A 22,226-nucleotide genomic window follows, 5' to 3' on the forward strand; every position below is an offset into this window, starting at 1 on the left:
CCTAATCTAATCACTAATGGGGATTTAACAAAAATAAGATATAAATTGTACCTTTCTTTTGATAGTGTTTTATTTATTTTATTGTATTTATTTAAGCTGGTCATCTGCTCGTGAAGCAGTGTCTGTCGGTGAATTTGTGCATTACATCATAAAGATTTATCCACTGAGAGGTCATCAAATGTTAAGAATGTCAGATTTGTTAAAGACTTATTGTGCTTTAAATTTTAGTGTGAATATCTGATCTCATATGTTTAAAAATACACTGTATTCTGAAATTATTCCTGAGCACAACTACTACTATCTACCTAATTGTATGCATATATCTTTTTTTTTTTTTAACCAAGAACACTTGTCACATTATCCATTTTGAGCAATTTATATTCTCTACGTGATTCCAACAGACTCCATTACAGCAACAATCATAGTTCAGGAGTCAGGAGTCTTTGTAAGTAGGACATCACTTCTATTTATTTCTTGTAATTTACTGGCCACAGTAGGGTTCTCTTGGATACTATCTCAAGTTCAATCCTTGCTGGTGGTCACCATGACAACAACAAACCTTTAACCCCCCTCTCCTAATCAGAAACGGCTGAAAGTGGTGGGATTCTTGAGGGCTCAGATGTACCCCTCTTATTCTGTGCCTCATGGCAATGATGCGCATGTGTTCTTCTTAAGAGCAGGAAAAAAACAAAACAAAAACAGACTAATTGAGGCCCATAGTCATTTTGCAGCAAAATGTTGTCCACTGGGCTGAATAAGCTGACCTGAACATCTTGTAACAGCTTTTAAACAAACCTTTTTTGGTTTTATTATGACACATGAAAAATGCTTTTTTCATGAGTGCTATTCCCACCACAGAAATTACTTGTCTGGAAGAGAAAAGGTGAGTAAAAATGAAAAAGGAGGTAAAGATACAAAAGACAGAAAAAAAAACTGAAAACCAGCTGCTATATGTGTAAAGGAAAAGGAATAACTTATGGAATCTGTACGAGAACACAGCAAACAATCATTGGGAGCACCTGCAGGAAGACAAACTGAAAAATATGAACAACATAAAAATATGTGTAACAACATGTATGTGTGAGTGCATGTATGGGTTCTAGATATGCAATGAGTTGTGTTTAGTGATCATCTCAATCCAACCACAACTTCTACTTGGATGAGAATGTCATGATCTGGGTTTAGGTAGGTTTTAGTTCTTGTCCTGTGATCTAATTCTTTGTTATTTTTGAGCAGTGTTGTTTCCTGCATCATTTTGTACAGTTGTTTCCCCGTGTGCATTCTTTATGCTTTACTTCCTGTTCCCTGCCAGTTCATTATATGTGTTTATCAGGTGCTTAAAATTTATTTAAGAGAAATAGACAAAGAAGAACTTGTTTGTGTCAGGTCAAAGTTACAAACCTTTTCTATCCATCCATTTTTAAAAAAAACTTTTTTGCTAACTTTGAACAATGTTAGGCAATTTTATAATGCAATCTTATTATCTCAAATGTGGGCTTTGAATGATTACAAATTTATTAGCCTATTTAGGCAGGGTTACAGTAATAATGTGCGCAAAGATATTTTTGTATGGGGTTCAGAATTTGGGTAGGTGTTGGTATATGTACAGATACACATCTTTAGACGTATTTATATTTAGACGTATTTTCTGATGCTTGATTATGCGATCCTTGTTCTATGTCCACAATCTGCAATTAGATTATGAGGGCCTGTAGCCTGCCTCCACTGCCATTAAACAACAAGTAGGATACATCTTGGATCGACTGCCGCAACTTCACAGGTCTGACACAAACATAAACTAGACTAGCACTCTGACAGCAAAGATCTCTGCCAAGCAGCTGATTTCAAACCATACAATAATTTCCACCCTGCGTTACAGTCCAACTTCAACTTTCCTATGTATACATGATCAGATTCCTGATCACACTGATTATGAATTCACGGTGTCTTGGCTATATTGTGGTATTTATTCCATGTCTTAATTTATACTCTTGCAATGATGAAAATTTCAAAGATCCATAGATTTATTTCTGTTATAGATAATAGTATCCAGAATTTTGCTAGGATCAAGATTTACCATTGATATTTTGTAAAAACCTGTTGGGAACTTCTCCTGTATCATCACCTTTTAGTGTGGAGTTACATGCACATATACTGAAAATGACATGATAAAGGATCCTTAAAACATTTCCTGGACACAGAGTGTAAAATGAATCACAGCTAAAATTTAAGACATTAAACCTAGTTAGACCTAGACCCACAAAGTCATGAAAATCAATTCAATAGTTTTTGTAATGTTGCTAACAGACAGACAGAGAGATAGATAGACAGACAAAAGAAACAGGTTAACATTTGCAAAAACATATCCTCCTTGGCCGAGGTAATAAGACAAATAACCATGCACACTTGTGTTCACTGCCAGGGTCAATTTGGAATGACCAGTTAACTAACCTGTCATGGATGTCTTTGAACTGTGCGTAGAAAGATGGAACACACAAAGATGGAAAGTCCACATATGCAAAACAAAATGCAATCTGCAAACAGAAAACCTTCAACCTTGATTTGAACTAATGCCTCTCTTGCTGTGAGGTGACGGCTAACCACCGCACCACATACAATGGTCACTGAAAGGCAGTATTGATCCTCTGGTTTCATCTTTAGCCTATGAATAGTAAAGTCTTATCTTCGTCCTGCGTTCTTATGTTATTACTGTGAAAGGAGGCTGCTTTCAATCGGCTCTGATGACATCCTGACATCTGCCAGGTTTAGCTGAGTAAAAACCAGTTTTACAAGTCTCCTGTTTAGTAATTGACACTGAGATGTCAGTACTACTGTGATTTTGACTTATTAAATTCCCTCTGAGAAATGTGTAAATTTAATTCTATTTGTGGGGTGCTGCAGATTGTGTTAATGCACATTGGTTGGGTTGGTGTGCAACGACCGTGTTAAGTGCTTAATCTGACATGCTGAGTGACAACTTGTCTTTTACACACACCTTAAACACTTGTACTGCACCCTGTGTTTATTTTTATTTACTTTAATATATTTTTTTTAATATATTAAGTGCACAACTGTATAGGCATCTGTTGACTGTATACAGAGGGGATTTATTGACTTGGTGTTTTACTTTTAATTTATTTTATGTTAATGAAAATAATTTACATTTTCTTAACTTATTATATTCTTCTTAGTCCACACTGTTTTTGATCATTCAAGTCAGGTGGCATCTGTAAAGAACCCACTTATAAAAATAAGGCACAACACAGACTGACAATTCAGATCTGAATGATTAAGATGAAATTAGCAATAAATAACTGCACAATACGATTCCTTTATTGCTGAATAAATACTTAATCATCTGATGCCATGTGAGTTGTATGCTTCTCTGCTTACTCCTGCTCTCAGTCATACATTAAATAGAATCCCTGGTAATGCTGAATATGAACATTTATATCTAGAAAAGAGTCTGTTTTCCACCTCTGACTCTGATTTAAGTAGAATCCTGTAATTCATTCAGTTCCCACTGGGAAGTGCACTTCCAATTCAGTGCCCTTATTTAAACACATAATAGCTGTAATTTGCATGCTAATGTAAGCCAGTAAGTAAGTTTGCTCTAAATATTGTAAATGCTGTAAAATTACAAAATCTTGTACTACTGTAAAAGTCGTCCATTTTATGACACACTTGTATCTGAATCCTTTACAATTTGATTTCACAATGCAGGTTGTATCGTGTGCAGATTATGGTATGATCATCTGATATGTTGATGAGAAAATATAACAGAGAGAAGTTTATTTCAATTCCACCAGCATGCTGAAGTGCTGTAAGCAAACCAAGACTTGCAGTTTTTCATCATAGCAACTCTTCAATAGTGAAGAGATAAGCTCAAAATAAATTACTATGCAGCTGCGTTCTTTAAAACTGACTTTGGTCCTGTCCAGGTGCTTCAACATTATAAAGAATGAGAAATGCACTAATTTTACATTGCAGTTTTGCATGGGAGGGGGGGGGGGTCATTTTTAGATCCGCTGGTAATTTAGCAGCCTCGTTCTCAAGTGTTTTTTTTTTTGTTGTTTTTTTTTTTTTTTTTTTACCATCTATTAACACTTTAATCTTGTTTATGTTATTGTTGTAGTCAAAGGAATATTAATCCTCAGGTTAAGTTTTAAAACGGGTTCAGACCTCAGCTGGTGTCTTGGACACAAACACATTTAGAGCTGTGATTGCTGTGAATTTGTTGTCAATGTCACTCTGAAAGGTGGATCCTCCTGGGATTATCTTCAAAGACCTCTCTGTTTTTATTCTACATTGTAGTTTTGTGGCGCTACCCTTGTTTCCTTTCTAACAGTGGCTATCAGTTGACGAGACTGATTTGTTTGTTCATTATATTTGCACATCAGACCACTTTGTCAGATTAATTTGTCGTCACATATGTTACTATGTAAACGCCCGTCATGATACCATATGGTTTTAATTTAGCTTTTTCTTCCAGTGAGGTCAATTTAATGATTTGTTAGAGCTCTTTTACGCCATTTTTGTTGAGATATATATATATATAAGATAAATTGCTTAGATGAATTCTTGTAACAACTGACTTTTTTTAACCTATTTTCAGAGCAAGTCTGTATAGTCTAGTCTGTCATTCTCTTGTACAAAAAAACCTTAAAATGACCTCTCAGAGAAACTAGTGTTTTCTCCAGCTTGGTAAATTTAGGATTAATCTGATTTGTTTTTGTCAGAATTAGCTGAAGTGCTTGAATGTAATGGACACACATATTTTACAAAGTCCTTTTACTAATAGCTATAAATTTCTTACAAAAAACAAAACATTTTCCATCTGCATTCAAATTGATTATAGGATTTGCATCCTTGAAATTAAACAGACATCCTACTGTGCATTGATAAATTTTCCCCCTTTTCTTTCTGAGTTTTCATTTGGCTCAGATAAGCTCTGCTCTCCATATGTTGAGTGTGTAATCAGCTATGTAATGCATTTATTTACTTCTTGTAACATAATGGGTAACAATTATTCTGGGAATCTCAGTCTGCAACTGAATCACGACTGAATGTGATTAAGGGCAATGACACCAAAGAAAAATTAGATTTAGTTTAGACCTCATGGATCATTTCTGCTCCTTGTTTTAATGTCATCATGGATGCAGCACTAGAGCTTTCCATCTGATGATGACAAGAAAAAGTTAGAGAACAACCTCTTAGAACCCATAAAACCCTAAACTGTCTCAGGAATGTCTCTTTGGCCAGACTTTTTTGTGTGTTCTTGTTTGATATTAGCTATGTGCTCCTGCTCTTCCTATACTGTTGCAACAATGCAATTTCCCTACTGAAGAACTAAAAAAAAAAAAAAAGAAAAAGTTTTCTTATTCTTATGAACGAGCAGCCACAAAGTAAGAATGATATGAACGTGATGTGGCAGTGGGTAAACATACTGTAGCAAACACAAACACTGCTGTCATTGTTAATAAGGGATGAAGCAGATGCTCTGTGGGTTCCACTAATGTATTAAAATGTTTCTTTCTGCTTTTTGTTACAATGAATTAAAATGTGGTCCTCTGTTTGACGAGACAGACATAAATTGTTTGCTTGTTTTGTCCAACACTTGTTCGAGCACTTGTTAAAAAAACAGTTTGAACAAAGTTGTTTTGGGTATGGACTTGTGCTAATGTCTAATAAATAAAAATTAATGTATTACAAACATTAAAGTCTGTGCTCAAAAATTGCTGGAAAATTAACATGTTTAACAGACTCATCTAGTCAGTTCTCAGAGCCAAATAATTGGATTAATGTAGCAGGACACGTAAATAAATTTGCGTTTCTATGATATTTGACAAGGGTCTTTTCATCAAAACCTGCAGAAGAACTTTGATTTAGAAAATTTTGTGACATGATTAATTCGTTCAATCATTATCTGAACCGCTTAATCCGATCAAGGGTTGTGGGGGATCTGGAGCCTATCCCAGCAGCCTTTGGACAAGAGGTAGGATACACAGGTTGCCTGTCCAGTTGCAGGTGACATGATTCATTGGAGAGAAAAAAAAAAACAGACAAAAAGAGAAAAGTAATACAGGAAAAGACTAAACTTGACCATATTCTGCAATCTGCCTCCTTAAACCACTTTAAAAGTGTATTCCATTATTTATACAAGAGACCTAACTATAGTTTATGTTTGATATATAGTTAGTTTATATAACTCCTTTCTGTGAGTGTTTTTACAGTTTTGATATTGCAGGATATAAACTAAGCATTTAGCACTTTTTAAAAATAATTATTTAATGTAAACATCAGAACCCGAATTTAGTTCATACAGGTTAAAGAGATGGGGGAATATTCAGCGACTTAACAGGCAACAGAAGAATGTATGTTCTATGTCTTTTTAAAGGAGACAGGAAGAAATGGTGCAAAATGTTACAACATGAAGAAAATAAGTTCCTGGGACAATTTCACCTATTTCAAAGGTGATTGGACAGTGAGAAAATCAAGAGGTCAGAACCTCTGCAACACTTGCAGCTTATAGAACAACTTCTTTACTTGGCAGTCAATGTGCTCCTTCAGTGTTATTGTCATCTGGTGACTCACCCAAACTTGACCTGAGCTGAAGAACTGGTTCTTCTCATGACTTACGATGAGAAGAACAGACCCTTATGTCAGAGCCACTTGCTGAAATGCTCTCCCTGCCAGCAGTGCACAATTGTTGACATCTAAGCCTTGAATGGGGGTTTTTCCTAAAACACATTCAAGTCTTTTCTCTAAACTAATTTCCACTGAATAATTCTACACCAGTTTGATAATTCTATTTTACAGATGCTATTTTGACAATAGGGGCAACAATTATGATGTAATGACAATTTTTTTTTTCATGCTAAATCACCAACTTGCTTTTAACCGTTGTGTAGAAAGTGTGTCCTGGACATTCGGGGCATAGCTTTAAAACCAGACTGCTACTTTCTGCAACACATAATGCTCATTACTGCAATTAGACTGGGCCACCAAATGCCCTGTTTTACCTCAAAGATACAAAAAGCAACAGAATGATGTGTAATTGGAGCTTGAGTTTGTGTCTCTGCAGCAGGACATTTACTTTGATGTCAGCCAGGTGGTTTTACAAACTATCTGCCCTTCTAGATTTTCACTGTCAGGATGAGAATGTGTTGAGCAACTTCTTAAGTTTCCACACCAATTAAAATGGTGACTATTTTTAGACAGACTTGTTGCAGCCTGTTTGGTTTCATCTGAGCCTTCTGCACATTTTACATTTTGAGCTGATTCAGGCAACATATAATTCCCACTACATGAGTTTTAAAGCTGCGATTTCCTGTTATTGTTCGTGTCCTAGAAAAGAACTTCTCTACTCTGCACATTGAGGATGTGTATCATGGTGTTCAGATACTTTTTTTTAAATTATATATTTTTTAGATAATCTTTGTGGAGAATAATTTTTTCACTTATACTGCTATATACAGCACACATATATAGCAGTCACATTAAGATTGACTTGCCACTATGAGAGGCCGCCTGAGGGATAATTTAAACTTGGTTTTAACATATACCATCATACTTACACTATTATATTCTTACTTAAACAATAGTATACCCTCTCACAAATACTTCTATACTCTTCTTATAGAGATAGTCATACTCTTACACCATTACTACTATACTGTCTCACAAACAATAGTATACCCTTTCACTGATACCTGTATAGTCTTTTGCATACATGATCATACATTCTCATATTTACTGACCTTTATTAAATTAATCCTTTATTAAATATACTTCTATATAAATCCAAATAACCATGTGGAAGAGGCCAAATGACTGAATGCAAAAGAGAATGATGTGATATGAGTGAATGAGAATAGTTGAATATGTGCAAGAGTTTGATTGAAACGGAAGTTAGTTTGATTGAAACAGATGCAAAACTAAATTTTCAGCTCATTATTGGTTATCTTTGATGAAGATAGTAGCGGGATATCTGAACCTGACCCACCCTCCTTGTTAAAATGGGAACGTGGCAGACCGGGAGGCTTAAAGTTAGAAAGATGTTCACAGATTCAGCTTTTCCAAATTAGTAACTCATCAATGGAACTTCTACAAAATCGACACAACACCATAATCAGAGCAAGATAGACTGTGATCTACAATCAAATTTTCCTCTAAAAGAGCCGTCCTCCGACCTATGAGACTTAAATTGGACTCCATGCAGAACCTGCTGCTCCTCGACTGCTTAGGGACCGTTGGCAAATTGCAAATCAGTCTACCTTGCCCACCTATGACTGTGTGGCAAGAGACTATACAGGTATCAGTGAAAGGATATACTATTGTTGTGAGAGAGTTAGTAGTAACTGTGTGAGAGTATGATTAGCCCGATAAGAGAGTATGGGATTGTTTGTGAGAGAGTATACTATTGTTTAAGTAAGGGTATAATAGTATTTATGTGTGAGTATGATGGTATGTGTAAAACCAAGTTTATCCCTCAAGTGGCCTCTCATTTGCCACAGCTGTGTTTTACAGGATTCATTTTTTAGATGAGTCAAAAATTATTTATTCTCACACAATAATGCTCTTTATACCTCAATGAGAACAAACCATCTGGTTTTGTGGAGTTTTATTGTTATCTGCTCAACTACTGCATCAGCCTCAGGATCTGATAATGAGGTGGAGGCGGGGCTTGATTTTCACCTCAATAGACTATATTCTCCCTGAGCACTTAACGCCGCTTTTGCTCTCACCTTGCTATTACCTGTCAGTCACATTAATGTGCAGGGGGGATCTAGGCCCATTTTCCACCTCCTTGCTTTGATGCCCACCAGCAAGTTGTTGTCAGTAAGCTCCATATACACCTTGCACTTCTTTAGAAAGCTAATTTCATGCTTTTTGGACTTGAAGAACTGCATTATTGATTTTTGTTTCTACTTTCTTAAAACAGATTATCATTAGTGATTTTAAATGGAGCAGAGAAAATAAAATGACTCCATTTTCTTCCTTTTCATTAAATACACGATGGTTTTCTAGTCACAGATGGTTAAATTCAGATCAAAATCCCTTCTAAGAGAAAAATTCGTCTCCAGTATTGGCCAGCTATTTACCATGCGAGTAGTAAAAAATGGTTAATTTCTGTTCCTTAAAAAATCCACAGTCAAGACAACTGAAAGCTGGATCAGAGAGCTAAGTTCAGTTTAAGTCTTTAGTATAATCCATGTTGCCCTGATGCTGAAGAATACAAATTAACCAGCATGTGATGTAAATACACATCCAGTCTTTTCTGACATCTGACATCTGTTCCACTTTATTTTACAGTTGGTGAGCGGTGAATTTGATCTGGAGACAAACTTTATAATCCAAGATCCAGAGAGCATCGGCTGCATGGTGGAGCTACTGGAGCACTGTGACATCACCTGCCAGGCTGAAATATGGAGCATGTTTACAGCCATCCTTCGAAAAAGTGTTCGAAACCTGCAAACAAGTACGGAAGTGGGCCTCATCCAACAGGTGCTGCTCAGAATGGGCTCTGTGGATGACATGATTGCAGGTATGATGATAAAGTTATATGGATTTATTTTCTATATTAGCACTGGTTGTATGTGTTTATAAATGATAGGACAAATCTTTCTCATTTTCATGTCCACCAGGTACCGTTAACCAAGAATGTGCTCATAAGATGCTATAACTGGTGCGTTAGCCACTATGTGATCTTTTAAATGAACTAGGAATAATAATCAACCAAAGCATATTAGAAAATATTCTTTATATTCAGGATTTGTCTTTGATAAAGTGAAAACTTAAAGTCTAATTAATGGCATGTTGTACAGTTCAAACTAAACTATTTTGTTCTATAACAAAATGGAAACACGAATCTCAGCATCTTTCAGCAGTATGTGGCTGAATCTGGAGCTTCTCAGATAAGATGACAAATGTCCAGAGGACAAAGGAGAACTGGAGCTCCATGACTATTTTTACATTTTGTAATGATGCAAACAGACTGATATTGAACATTACTGAGCCTCAGAGTGAACCTTCTCCAGATCTGTTGGACAGCTCATACAAAGAGTGCTCAGTTTGTTTGTTTTTTTTTTATTTTTATTTTTTATCATTGCTTTTATTTTTGTAACTTTGGAAGAAATATATTGCTTTGTGTCTGGTGGTGTTTAGTAGGTGGTATTTGAGCACATGTCGTGCAGAGCTCCACCTTTGTCGTGGCTGTCCAGCTGGCCTGTAACAAGGACTCACAACATGTCCACTGGCTTATGCACAATATACCAACATTTTAGGTTTATTGGAAATAAGCTATGTGTGAGATGTGATGTAAAAATGATGTTCTCTGCTTTTTTATTGTGCCTCCAAAAGAAAACTGTTTACCATATAGCTATATTGATTGAGTCATTCTTCATGTAATTATAGCAGAAAGGTTTTGTGTTCGATTTAATTGAATTTCACACACAATGAACTGTAAACTAAAGTGAAACCATATCTCAGAGTGAAGAGTGAGTGTTTTTCCCACGAGAATCCCCTGTGTGGTGTTGATGAATTATTATATCTGTAAAATTCAGCTGCATTTCAAGAGAGACCATTTTCTCCTCTTTCTCTTTATTTATGTGTATGCTCTTTGTGGTTTTTACATTTGTGTGTGTGTGTGTGTGATGTCTTGCTCTGTAAGACTTGCTAGTGGATATGTTAGGTGTGCTGGCCAGCTACAGCATCACAGTGAAAGAACTGAAGTTGCTCTTCAGCATGTTACAAGGAGAAGGAGGTGTCTGGGTAAGTCCTGTTTTCAGAACAGACCTAAATATTAGCTATATATTAAAATATTTTAGGTTTACTTGATAGTTGATTACATACATGATGAGTGAACACATACACACACCCACATTTATGTATAGTTAAAATGATGATAATATTTCTGTCTTTGCTACCTGTGCAGCCGAAGCATGCAGTGAAAATGTTGTCAGTGTTGAATCAGATGCCCCAGAGACACGGACCAGATGCCTTCTTCAACTTTCCTGGTCGCAGTGCAGCAGTAAGCTATGGCATTGGATTATTAAAAAAACTGTGTTTAGACATGCCACCAAGATGACATTTACAAAAGAAACTCTGTGAAACTCTTCATGGGATGTTGAGGACGAGATGTCCTTTTTTTCTGCATTTTTAATCAGCACACAGCAGGATGTAGATTGAAGCAAGTAAATGAAGTAGATTGATGCTATTAAATGTAATCTTTTTGTCTCACAGATGATTAAAGAGATTTTTTTCAAAATGACAGAATCTGGAGATTAATAGAAAATTACTCAGATGTCTTAAGAACAGAATCATGGCTGGGTTTGCTTAGAAAGAGTTGGACACTTTTCATGATGAAGTATCAAGAACGAACAGAAATAATACTTTAATGAACTGAGGTTTGAACTATTAAAGAAATGCATAAGATTTTACACAGCTGTCTTTCATACTAAGCTATTCTTCCTGTTGTTCTTTATTTATTTTAGGCAATTGCTTTACCTCCCATTGCTAAATGGCCTTATCAGAATGGCTTTACATTCAGCACCTGGTTCAGAATGGATCCACTGAATAATATCAGTGTTGACAAGGACAAGCCGTATCTCTACTGGTAAGTGTGCATTACATACATTTGTGCGTCATATTTCATCTAATTACGTGAGCTTTTATGCTTTTTGGTGAGAAATCTCACCCTCCCTGCAGCCTACAAAGCTAACCTCAGTTTTATTGACAAAGCAGCATATTCTAACCTACAGTGATTTTTCTCATTTAAACAGATTAAGACCGTAATTTGTTTTTCAAGGTTAGACTAGTTTTTACAAAAGCTATTTTTCACACATTGGCAGCATTTATGCTATGTGGTTTTTGAAAAGGCTTCATTTTCCCAGATAATGCTCATGAATTATTATGGAGAGAGAGAGAGGGAATTAGGTGAGATTATCTAGATTAAAAGTCATGCCGGCATGAATTACAGCGGCTGGAGCACTGATTGCTGCGGTGGGAGACACTATGGAGGTATTAATTTAGATTTGAATAAGTGTCACAAAAGGCTCGCATACCCAGCTCCTGTTGGAGCTTGTGGGTAATTATTGTTAAAATCAATAACTCAAAAGTGCAGTGATGCCTGGCTGCTGTTCGTTCTGTTCAGAAAGGAATGCTGAGAGGAAATCACAGAAGACAATACAGCATATAAAGCAGCTTTGGCAAAGAATGAAAGATAAAGTGGATAATGAAGATGAAAAGATACAACTGCCTGACAGCAAAGACTGATTGGTCAGATAAAACAGTTTGTGCTTATTATCTTCTGGCTGCCATCACTTTACCTTGATCTAACAGTTGAAATGAAATAATCTCCTCACCTTAGAAGGTTTGTTCTGTGTTTCTCTGATGTGTTACATCAAAAAAGAATGACAAAATATTGGCTAAGCTAGAATTTTGGTATTCATGTGGTAGCTATTCCATTCTGGCAGTCACAAAAAAGAGTGAGATATACCAGGCTAATCCTGTTTATAGTGATTTTAGTGTTTTGCAGCTCAGTGGCAGGGCATGTTAACAAGAATTAATTGTATCTGCAGAGATGGACCAAGCATCTCCAAGCAGTGTGTTTTGGCTCAGTGTTTGTTAGGTGTGAGACTTCTCCAACTCTGCAACTAAGCCACAATATAATGTCTCAGCAAAGATGTCTTTTTATATGATTTCGATGAGTAGCAGGGGAGAGGAAGATTGCTTCAGACCTGAAGACTGCAGGAGTGCACAAAGTTTGTATAAGCAGTGCAAAGTATGGATAGCTGAAGCGGAGATGAGATGGAAAACTATTAAGATGGTACAAGATTGTTTAGATCTGCACACCGGGGTGTAGAGGGTCTGCTAATACTGTAAACCAGGGGTGGGCAGCTCCTGCTCCAGAGGGCTGCAGTTCTTCAAATGTTAGAAGTTTCTCTGCTGCAACACACCTGACATCAAACTCTGCATGTCTGCTAATTACCCATTAATCTGAGTCAGATGTGTTGCAGCAGGGAAACTCCTAACATGTGCAGGACTGCATCACTTGAGGACTAGAGTTGCCCACCCCTGCTGTAAACAGTTTGCCTCTTTCCTTGGTGGATTGAAGACATTTACAGTGGAGAGATTAGACACATTAGTTGTTTGAAAGCATTTAAAACTACAACTATTTTAGTTTCACCTCAACTGTTTTCTAGTTTCTATTATTTTGATCAAAATATTTGTAATTGTTAATTAAGATAAGAATTGTTAAGGATGATCTATAATTCACTCCTACAAAGAGCTTTGTGTCTGCAGAGCAAATGGTTGTCATCCCAGTGTAAATGAATGAGGAGAAATGCATGATTTGATTTAATGAATTATTCTTGTTTAAAAATAAATGACCAAAAAGATTACTTAACACGGTATTTAAAAAAGTTTCCACTTCATCCTGTTTATGACATTAAATATACAATTATGGCATATACAAACTTGATTTACCCTATTTCTGTTTTCAGCTTTCGCACCAATAAAGGCATTGGTTACTCTGCACATTTTGTTGGGAACTGTTTAATTGTGACATCACTCAAGTCTAAAGGAAAAGGTTTCCAGCACTGTGTAAAGTATGATTTTCAGCCTAGGAAGGTAAGACCTCCTTTCAACACTCTTTGGCTGGTTTTAAAAATTTCCACCTAGCATTTACCATGTAGTCATGTAATGCAGAGTAATATATTTATTCCCATGAATATTGTGTTCATCAGAGATCACAAGATAAAAAATATTTGTAGGCATTTCATTTCAGATTTTGAAATGGTAAGACAGGAATACTTTAACAAGTACTTTAACATGAGCAAGGTACTTCAGAATAATGCTGCTGTATTGAATTATGGTCTAAGATATGAGAGGGAGATCTTTTTTCTTATTAGAAATAAAGAATTATTGCATTTTCTGAATCCCGTGCAGTTTTTGCTACATTCGTTCCTCTCCCTCGATCCATCACCTGCTCTTTTCTCTGCAGTAGTTAGCATATTGTAAATGTCTGCAAAAAAATGGGAAATGTTTGAAACCCCATGGTGAGTTAAACAGGAGTAAAAATGGATGAGAAAATGAAACTTAATTTAGCTTGGCAGATCAGCGCAGCATACCTGTTACTGAAGGGTAGAAAAACGAATGTACTGCATGTGTAAAACAGTTAAAGGCTTCCTCTAATAGTTGGGAACAACTATTTGTCTCTTTCCAAGAGTCACAGTGCAGGTATTGTCTTGTAGAAGCGTATCAAAGATAAAACAGGCTTAATTAACATTTTAATTGATTTTACATTCAGACATCAGCAGATGGGTGTAGTTCTGAATTGTCTTCAGGCAGCTTGCACTCTTCAGCTCAACCATGAATCTTCTTTAAGGTTTCCTTGGGTGTAGACAGCTGTAATTACACCGCACAATGCCCTTCGTGGGTTAAACCAATAAATAATGAGCTCACAGTCACACAAGATGGACAGCCTATTCTGTACTGCTGTGAGTGGTGGCACTGGTCCTACTAGGAGCCCATACTATGGGCAGCTTAAGAGCTTTGAGTCACACAGTGTGGTGTTTATATAGATACAAAGTAAAGAAGGTTTTACTGGTGAGTGCAGATATGTGGATACAATTGTAGTTCACTTCTGAGTAATTATAATGGCTTATGGGTGACTAGTTTTTCTTGATGGGAACCATTTTAAATGGCACAAGATGATTTAGTTTTATTGGTAAATTATTTGACAGTATTTGTTCAGATGGAACAATATAGTCAAGCAAAAATGCAAAAACATTCCTTTACTGTTTGCAGATGTGTGCTTATTCCAATTTCCATGTAAAATAATGTAATTAGGTGTACAGACGTGGATAAACTCTTTTGCATATGTAAGTTGCACTCAGGAACATGCTTGAGACCCTGCGAGTGTGTTCTTTGCCATCTTCTCTGGGTAATATACACAAGATTTTAGTTGTCTGTGTTCTTTTTCACACAGTTCATCTACATTACATCTCTGACTTGTTCCTCTTTTAACCAGTGACTGATGTGGCTTTGTGCAGAGTGAAAAAGATGTTGTCTTGCTGCTTATTAGTGTTTTCTCTGATCTGTTATTCACTGTTTCCCAATTCAAAATTCTGAACTTTTGTTCTCAAACTTCACTGCTTTGGCTTTTTATTACCTTTGAAGTTCATCTGAATATTTCAGTTTGAAAAATAAGAAAAATATTTATAATTACAGAGATAATTGAATGTTTAAAATTCTCTTCTGTGATCTCATCTGTATTTTTCAAAGTGTACGATAGAAGGCTGCAAATATTAAGTTAAAAAACCTACAACTCACTTACAAAACCTTTTCAATCTGACTTATTTAATATCTGCAGTGGTACATGGTCAGCATCGTTCACATCTACAGCCGCTGGAGGAACAGCGAAATAAGATGCTATGTAAACGGACAACTTGTTTCATATGGAGATATGGCGTGGCACGTTAACACGAATGATGTAAGTTTAATTTCTTTCAACTCTTCTTGTTGTGACATTGTCCTGATTTGAATATCTTGTGCAAAGGACATATCCATGCTTTCAATTTCTCATACATGTTAGAATAAAAACATGCCTCCTCAGTATTTAGCATTTTTGCATTTCAGGATTGATTTTAAGGTTCTTTTAGTGGTTTATAAATGTCTTAATGGTCTTGGGCCTTCTTATTTATTTGACCTGCTTTTAAAGTATGAGCCCTGTGGACCATGAGGTCCTCAGGTACCGGCCTTTTACTTCTTCCTAAAGCTTGTACCAAAACATATGGCGAGGCCAGTATTTCAGTATTACAGGCCTCGCCTATGGAACAGCCTGCCTGAGGGCCTCAGGGCTGCAGAGACTCTTGATGTTTTTTAAAAAAACGCTTAAGACCTACCTTTTTAGTTTAGCTTTTAACTAAATTTTAACATTCTTATATTAGCCTATATTTATTCTTCTTTTAGTTAATTTTATTTATTTATATATTTTGTATATTTATTTACATATTAGTTTAAATTTGATTATTATTATTATTTTTTTTGAATGGATTTTACTTTTGTTTAGGTATCACTCCAGTTTTCTCCTCATTGGGGTCCTCTTCACCAAGGGCTGCCCCTGCTCTGACTGCCTGGGTGTTGCTGTGGGGGCTGTCCCTGTCTGGTGGGTCGGGATCCAGCGCTGCAGCCTTACAGTTGTGGCGTGGGTCCTGTCTGCCTGTACCCGGGTGGCCCCCATGGTGACAGTCTGGGTGGTCGGGTAGCCCTTTGTGTAGACGCACCCTGAAGATATCGTTTCCTTATTTGGTGCACATCTGGTACAAATGTACCTGGTCAGTCATCTTCTTTTAACTGTTATAGGGGCTAATAGGGCATGGGTGAAGGTGGTTGTGGGTGGGTGAAAGGGGACTATGGGTGTATGTGTGTGTGTGTGTTTTTATCTATTTTGATGTAAATCGTGTTTTGTTTTGTTTTTTATGTAAAGCATTTAATATTGTTTTTAAGCACGAAGAGTACTATTCAAATAAAGTTTGATTTGATTAATTTATATTGAATTCACCCCAGAATATAACAGTTATGTTGATTTAACACATTTGTCACACATCTACGCTACCTTAGATGTGAGAGATAAATTTTCAATTGAACTACAAAGTGTTTTACAGAGGGAGAATGTGTGCATTGAGTGCGGTTCAAATATCTTGCCTTTAATTTGCACAACCAGAGGTGGGATACATCTTCAAAGATGTGCATGGTCCTGTAGCTGTGCAGCCATGTTTGTTTCATCCATGAAATATCCCATTGCTGTAGCTGAAACTGGCTTCATTTGTGGTGAGAGAATTTTTATTTGAATGCTTATTTTTCACACCTGAACAGAAAAGTCTTTGTGACTAAGCATTTTTATTGTATGCAATAGTTTTATTACAAAAGTATTCTTTCAGCTCAGTGAGAGATATGCATTTGTTTATAACACTGCTTTACAGCTCTGCAATCACCTGGACCATTATTTGGGTTACTAATAAAAACAAACCACTACACAATGAAGTATAAAACATCAGCATTCAATAGGACACACCTGATCATTCTCTCTTTCTCACACACACACACACATAATGACACCCACACCTACATACCGCACATATACATGCCCCTTACTTTTGGAACAACTAAAAGGCCTGTACCAGAAGATTCAGGGTCCACAAGAGTTCATCAGTTAAAAGGAGGTCACATAAATAAGTGGTCCATCCAGACATGGGCCGCTGAGTTCCAGAGTAATTTTAGATGTTGAATATTCTTTTCTTTTCTTTTTTTTTTTTTTTAAGAAGTCCAGAGAGCAGGGAATTGCAATAATCTATACTAGTAGAAATATAAACATGCATCAGCACCTCCGTGTTGGCAAGAGAGAGAAATGGGTTGACTCTGGTGGTGTTTTTAAGATATTCATCTGCTTCTATTCTTACCCTGATGCGCCCATCACTCTGGAACAGGATCAATCTGGACTCATCACTGGCGTTCTTAAGCTACACAGCTGTTTAGTCCCAAATCCCTTGAGTTTCTTTTGCATTGTGCTTGTGGAAATTCTCTTTTCACTACTAGACATAGCTGTTAGCTCTTTTTTTATGATTCTGTTTCAACAGATGTGAAAATTAATTTCCAACCACATTTCTATTTCAAAGATGATGGTTCCCCACTATCCTTCCAGTTTTAATAATGTGTTTTATAGCTTTAAACCCAATTTTAGCAGTTTAATCAACCTCCTGAGCTGTTGTTTTTTTTTCTTCATTCATGGCAGTAATTTGACCTAATTACTATCTTTTCCATTATCACACATTGTGTTCTCTGGGATGGACAACTTGTTGCTGAAACACTGAAACATAATCATTGATGCAGTAAAAATTCAAGCGGAGTCACTTAACTATTTGCGTAATTAAATCAAGGCAGTGACTTTTTCTTTTGGATGAGCAGTGTATTTTCCCTTTTGCTAAATTCAGCTGTGTCACCTTTTTCTTTAGTCCCAGAGAACCAAATGGTATAACCCCATTCTCTATATCTTTTTTGCAGAGTTATGATAAGTGCTTCCTTGGGTCCTCAGAGACAGCGGATGCTAACAGAGTATTCTGCGGGCAACTAGGAGCTGTCTATGTGTTCAGTGAAGCCCTCAATCCTGCACAGATATTTGCAATTCATCAACTAGGACCAAGCTATAAGGTATGTGCTTGAGGGTGGCTAAATTAGATTACATATAAGCAGTCTGCATCACCGATCCATCTGTGAAATCAATGAGCAGCGCTGCCCTGCTGTAGTTCCTTTTGCCTTGTATCTCCGTCCTGCTTTTCCTCACTGATAAACTGCTGCATAAATTACCCGATCTTGGGGAATAATAGCACAGTACACTGAGCGAAGCAGCAGTAACTCCAAGGGGGATAAAATCCTGAGCCAACTTATATCAGCAGCAGCAGGTGTAGCTATCCCAAGCGTTTTGACTGGGATCCAATCATGAATGTGGATATAGAGCATGCTGACCTGCCTAGAAGGACATTTGACAAAAATGTATTATCTGGTTGTGACCAAACTGTTTTATGTTTGGCATTTGCCTTTTTTATTAAAATGAGATACGTTTCTTTTTAAACCTTATTACATTTCTTAAAAATTAGAAACATGATATTTACTTGTTTATGCTTAGATGCTCCTTTTTTCCTCATATGTTTGTTCCTGATAGAGAAAATACAGCTGCTTGTTCAAAGCGTTAAGCCCTGCAGTCTGTCCCAAATGTGGCAACGACTGCCAAATTATCTCTGAACACAGGATGCGTTATATCTCTGGTGTTTATAAGCCACTTATGTTCCCTTTTTTATTTAATGCATAATAATGATTTTTATACCACAGCAGAGAGAAGTGTTGCGGCATCACAGATGTTGCCAGTTGAAACTTGAATTGATGAGGATGATTTGGATCAGGTCTGTGAATGCCAAGGGAATCCTGGGTACATACATTTTTGTCTTTTGCTAATGACAGTTGACCCGTTAGGTCCTTTCTTAGCTGTGCCTCTGGGCTCTCTTAACATCCATTACGGTGTGGAGTTATTGTTCTGAATTCTGAAAATAATGAAGACGGATGAAAATTACTTGCGATTTAGCTGTGATAACCCAGGTGAGTTGCTGTAAAAGGAGAGCTGTCTGGACAATTAGAGCTGTGTCTGTTTTGTTTTAGAACAGTGTGATTAAGTGACTGCAGTAAGAAACTGCAGAACATATTTATTACTTCACAGCTCATCTCTGCCGTTAGAAAAAGCCTTCAAACTGATGTTTGATTTATTTTCTAAATTATAGTTGCTTCATCCATGTTTGATGTTTGACACACTTTCCCTTGCTTACAGGGTTTATAACTGTAACCTCTGCAGTTAGTTTAAATGCAGAGATTATTGTTGCCAAGAGTTACAATTTCTCCAGCATGCTATGATTTATGGCTCTAAATCTGACAGACCTCTTTGCGGAATCTGGTCCCCAGGCTCTTTACAAAATGCTGCATGCAGAATTGTGCTCTGACTTGAGATGGACTCTTGGTTATTTCATTTAAAGTACTAACAGACAATTTATGCAATATATCCCTAACTTCATACAAGGCACTAAACTTTCTCAGCGTTTCAAAGACGGATAAATGAGTGTTGGTTGATCTATGGACACCAAACTGACAAGCAGCTGTGATTATCCGTCACAGTTACTCTTTGTGGAGCCCCTAAGAAGCAGTAATGAATATATGCCTTTATATTAATATATGCAATTTCTAGAAATGTACATTGCTTAAAGAATATAAGACGTGCAGTTTACAAAAGTGGAAAAAAAATGTTTCCATATTCCATGTATATTTTCAGTGATTACTCTGCCTTTTACTGCACACCAAGTATTACTCATTGATTTGACTAGTCTAAGTAATTAAGCCATGACTGTACATCTTTTAATATGATGCACTTAGTGTTATTTCTGTCTTTGCCCGCTATCACCACTACCATATGTGTGCTGCATGAGCAGATTAGCCTGCTGAATTTGTGCCAACACGACTCTGCAGTGCACACCAGTGTCCAAGATGAGATGGATGGAGTCTTGTTCTTCCTTTCAGGGAATGCAAATGTTATCTTTGTGCAGAAACTACAGTATGTTATATATACATATATTGCTCAAAATAGACCTAAAAAAACCGCAACCTGTCAAATCAGACAGAATGTACTTAATCGGTAGGCTCAAATTACTTAGTGTTGAAATTACGTTTATGGCTACGGTGTACAATCTGCTGCTTGACTCCCTGTTGTCTTGTGGATGAATATAATTTTTTAAGACGATGTCTTTAAGAATTTAGCACTAATCTCTTTTTTTTTTTTCTTCTCTGTGAGAGAATAAAACACTTAACACTCAATTCAATGCCCTTTCCGTAGTACTGTTACTGCAAATACTTGCCTATTTATTATACACCTGCCTGCCATGAATGCTCTTGCGTTTAATGAAACAATTAATTTGACTTATTCATAATAACGGGGTCTTTAATACCATTAAAACTGGACAAAAGAAAAGTTTGGTTGCAAAATTAAAATGTTTGACTATTTTTCATCTGATTAATATAATTTTGTCTTTTTTTTTTGCATAATTGATAAACATATATGTGATTTACTATCACAATCAGATGAAAGGTAACACTCAAGTGTTCTAGCTTTTCAAGTGGATTCCTCTTGTCAGCAGTATCCTTTCAAACTTGGGGAAAGCTGTGCTCTAATTCTTTTATATGACTGGTTGGTCTGTGGAATGATGCTGTCATGCTACAAGGTTTTATAGTCAAATCCCATGATATTCTTATTTTCACACTGTTGCAGGGCTTTCTTACAGAAGTACAGGGCACTGGAGCTTGTTATTTCTTGTCACTTGGGCTCTATGTTTGAAGGATGTTAGAGACTACAAGATGAGATGCATGACGACTGCTGTGTGGAGTTGATCATAGCAAATGAACAGAGTATCTCTGATCCCTTTTTCCTTTTTTTTCATCATCAAACTAAAAGGAGATATACCATTAAATATGGCTCATCCCTCATAGTTTCTGGATCTGTTCCACAGCCAATGTTCATTTGCTAACTGTTCCTTGAAGGCTTTCTAAAAGATTGAAGTTTATTTCAATGATCACTAACAAACTTTCTTTTTATCAGAAAAAATTTATGTAATTAAAACACATTGTATTGTTTATTGTTCTTTTGTAAAATTACAATATAAAAACAATATTAAAAAAAAAATTCACATTTTTTGTATTTGCTGCACGTAAGAGGCACATAGATTCACCAACTATTTAGAACTGGCCAGAGCCTGATTTAGCTCACTTTTTAATGCTTTACCCCTTCACTGAAAATGAGCTGGCCAGATTTTGATGCATTTTTAGTCCAGTGTATGTGCTTCATAGTCCATTTTATTTTCTACGATCTGTCTAGGATCAGTTAACATCTTGTCACAACATTCATGCTGCCTGTAGTTCAGAGTGGGGAGGAAAAACAGTTCTGCCATTCATTAATAATTCAGCACTTTTGATTAGAGGAATTGATTTCAGTATTAAGCGTAGTCCATTCACACAAGTTTGACAGATTAATACAGCTCATCTGTCAGCAACTAATTGATTGAGTAAATTAAGACTAGTGTTATATTGACAAGCAATTTGTTACGTTAGCCATAATGAGTGTACTATTGAGCCATTGACTGACTGAAGCTACACTTTCATGCAGCCATCAAAAGGCCTTGAGACATGTCTCCTAAGATAATGAAATTTCTTTGCAAAAATGAAATATTAAAAAAATTAACACAGAGTCCAAGTAAAGAGTATAATAATGATTGCAGGCATTAGCATTAGTGAGAATATAGACGAATGTTTAGAACAGCTTGTTCAGGATGAGATCATGTTAATATGCGCTGGATGTATTTTGCAGGTTTTCTCTCTCTGAATAACAGGTTATAGAGTGACACAGTAATTCCAAGCTTAATTGCACACTACCAGTTTTAATGAGGTTTTTTCAACCATATTGAATAACCTCTAAAATTGCTTCTGTTCCATTAGTGTATTTTAATTGAAGAGTACTTATTCGGTAAATATCCTAATAAAAGCATTGAAATGTTCCTCCATGGTAAGTAAATTATTCTCACGTTTCCATATGCCCTCATGAGAATTCAGTAGTTGCTATGTTTCTTTTTGTAATA

The 22,226-nt window shown here is 36.3% G+C and overlaps 1 protein-coding gene across 1 annotated transcript in view; it reads left to right on the forward strand.

The window, feature by feature from the left end:
* The window catches only part of nbeab (neurobeachin b), a gene marked incomplete at both ends in the record, with an annotated part of 192,563 nt that overhangs the window by 37,450 nt on the left and 132,887 nt on the right, over window positions 1-22,226 (forward strand). The window contains 7 exons of the mRNA XM_079246781.1: window positions 9,316-9,547; window positions 10,673-10,773; window positions 10,937-11,032; window positions 11,496-11,617; window positions 13,506-13,632; window positions 15,377-15,496; window positions 18,067-18,213. Of these exons, the coding sequence (XP_079102907.1) occupies window positions 9,316-9,547; window positions 10,673-10,773; window positions 10,937-11,032; window positions 11,496-11,617; window positions 13,506-13,632; window positions 15,377-15,496; window positions 18,067-18,213 (945 nt within the window). The remainder of the gene's footprint in view (window positions 1-9,315; window positions 9,548-10,672; window positions 10,774-10,936; window positions 11,033-11,495; window positions 11,618-13,505; window positions 13,633-15,376; window positions 15,497-18,066; window positions 18,214-22,226) is intronic.

The sequence above is a fragment of the Telmatherina bonti genome (genome assembly GCF_933228915.1).
Source record: "Telmatherina bonti genome assembly, chromosome: 9".
Taxonomy (NCBI): domain Eukaryota; kingdom Metazoa; phylum Chordata; class Actinopteri; order Atheriniformes; family Telmatherinidae; genus Telmatherina; species Telmatherina bonti.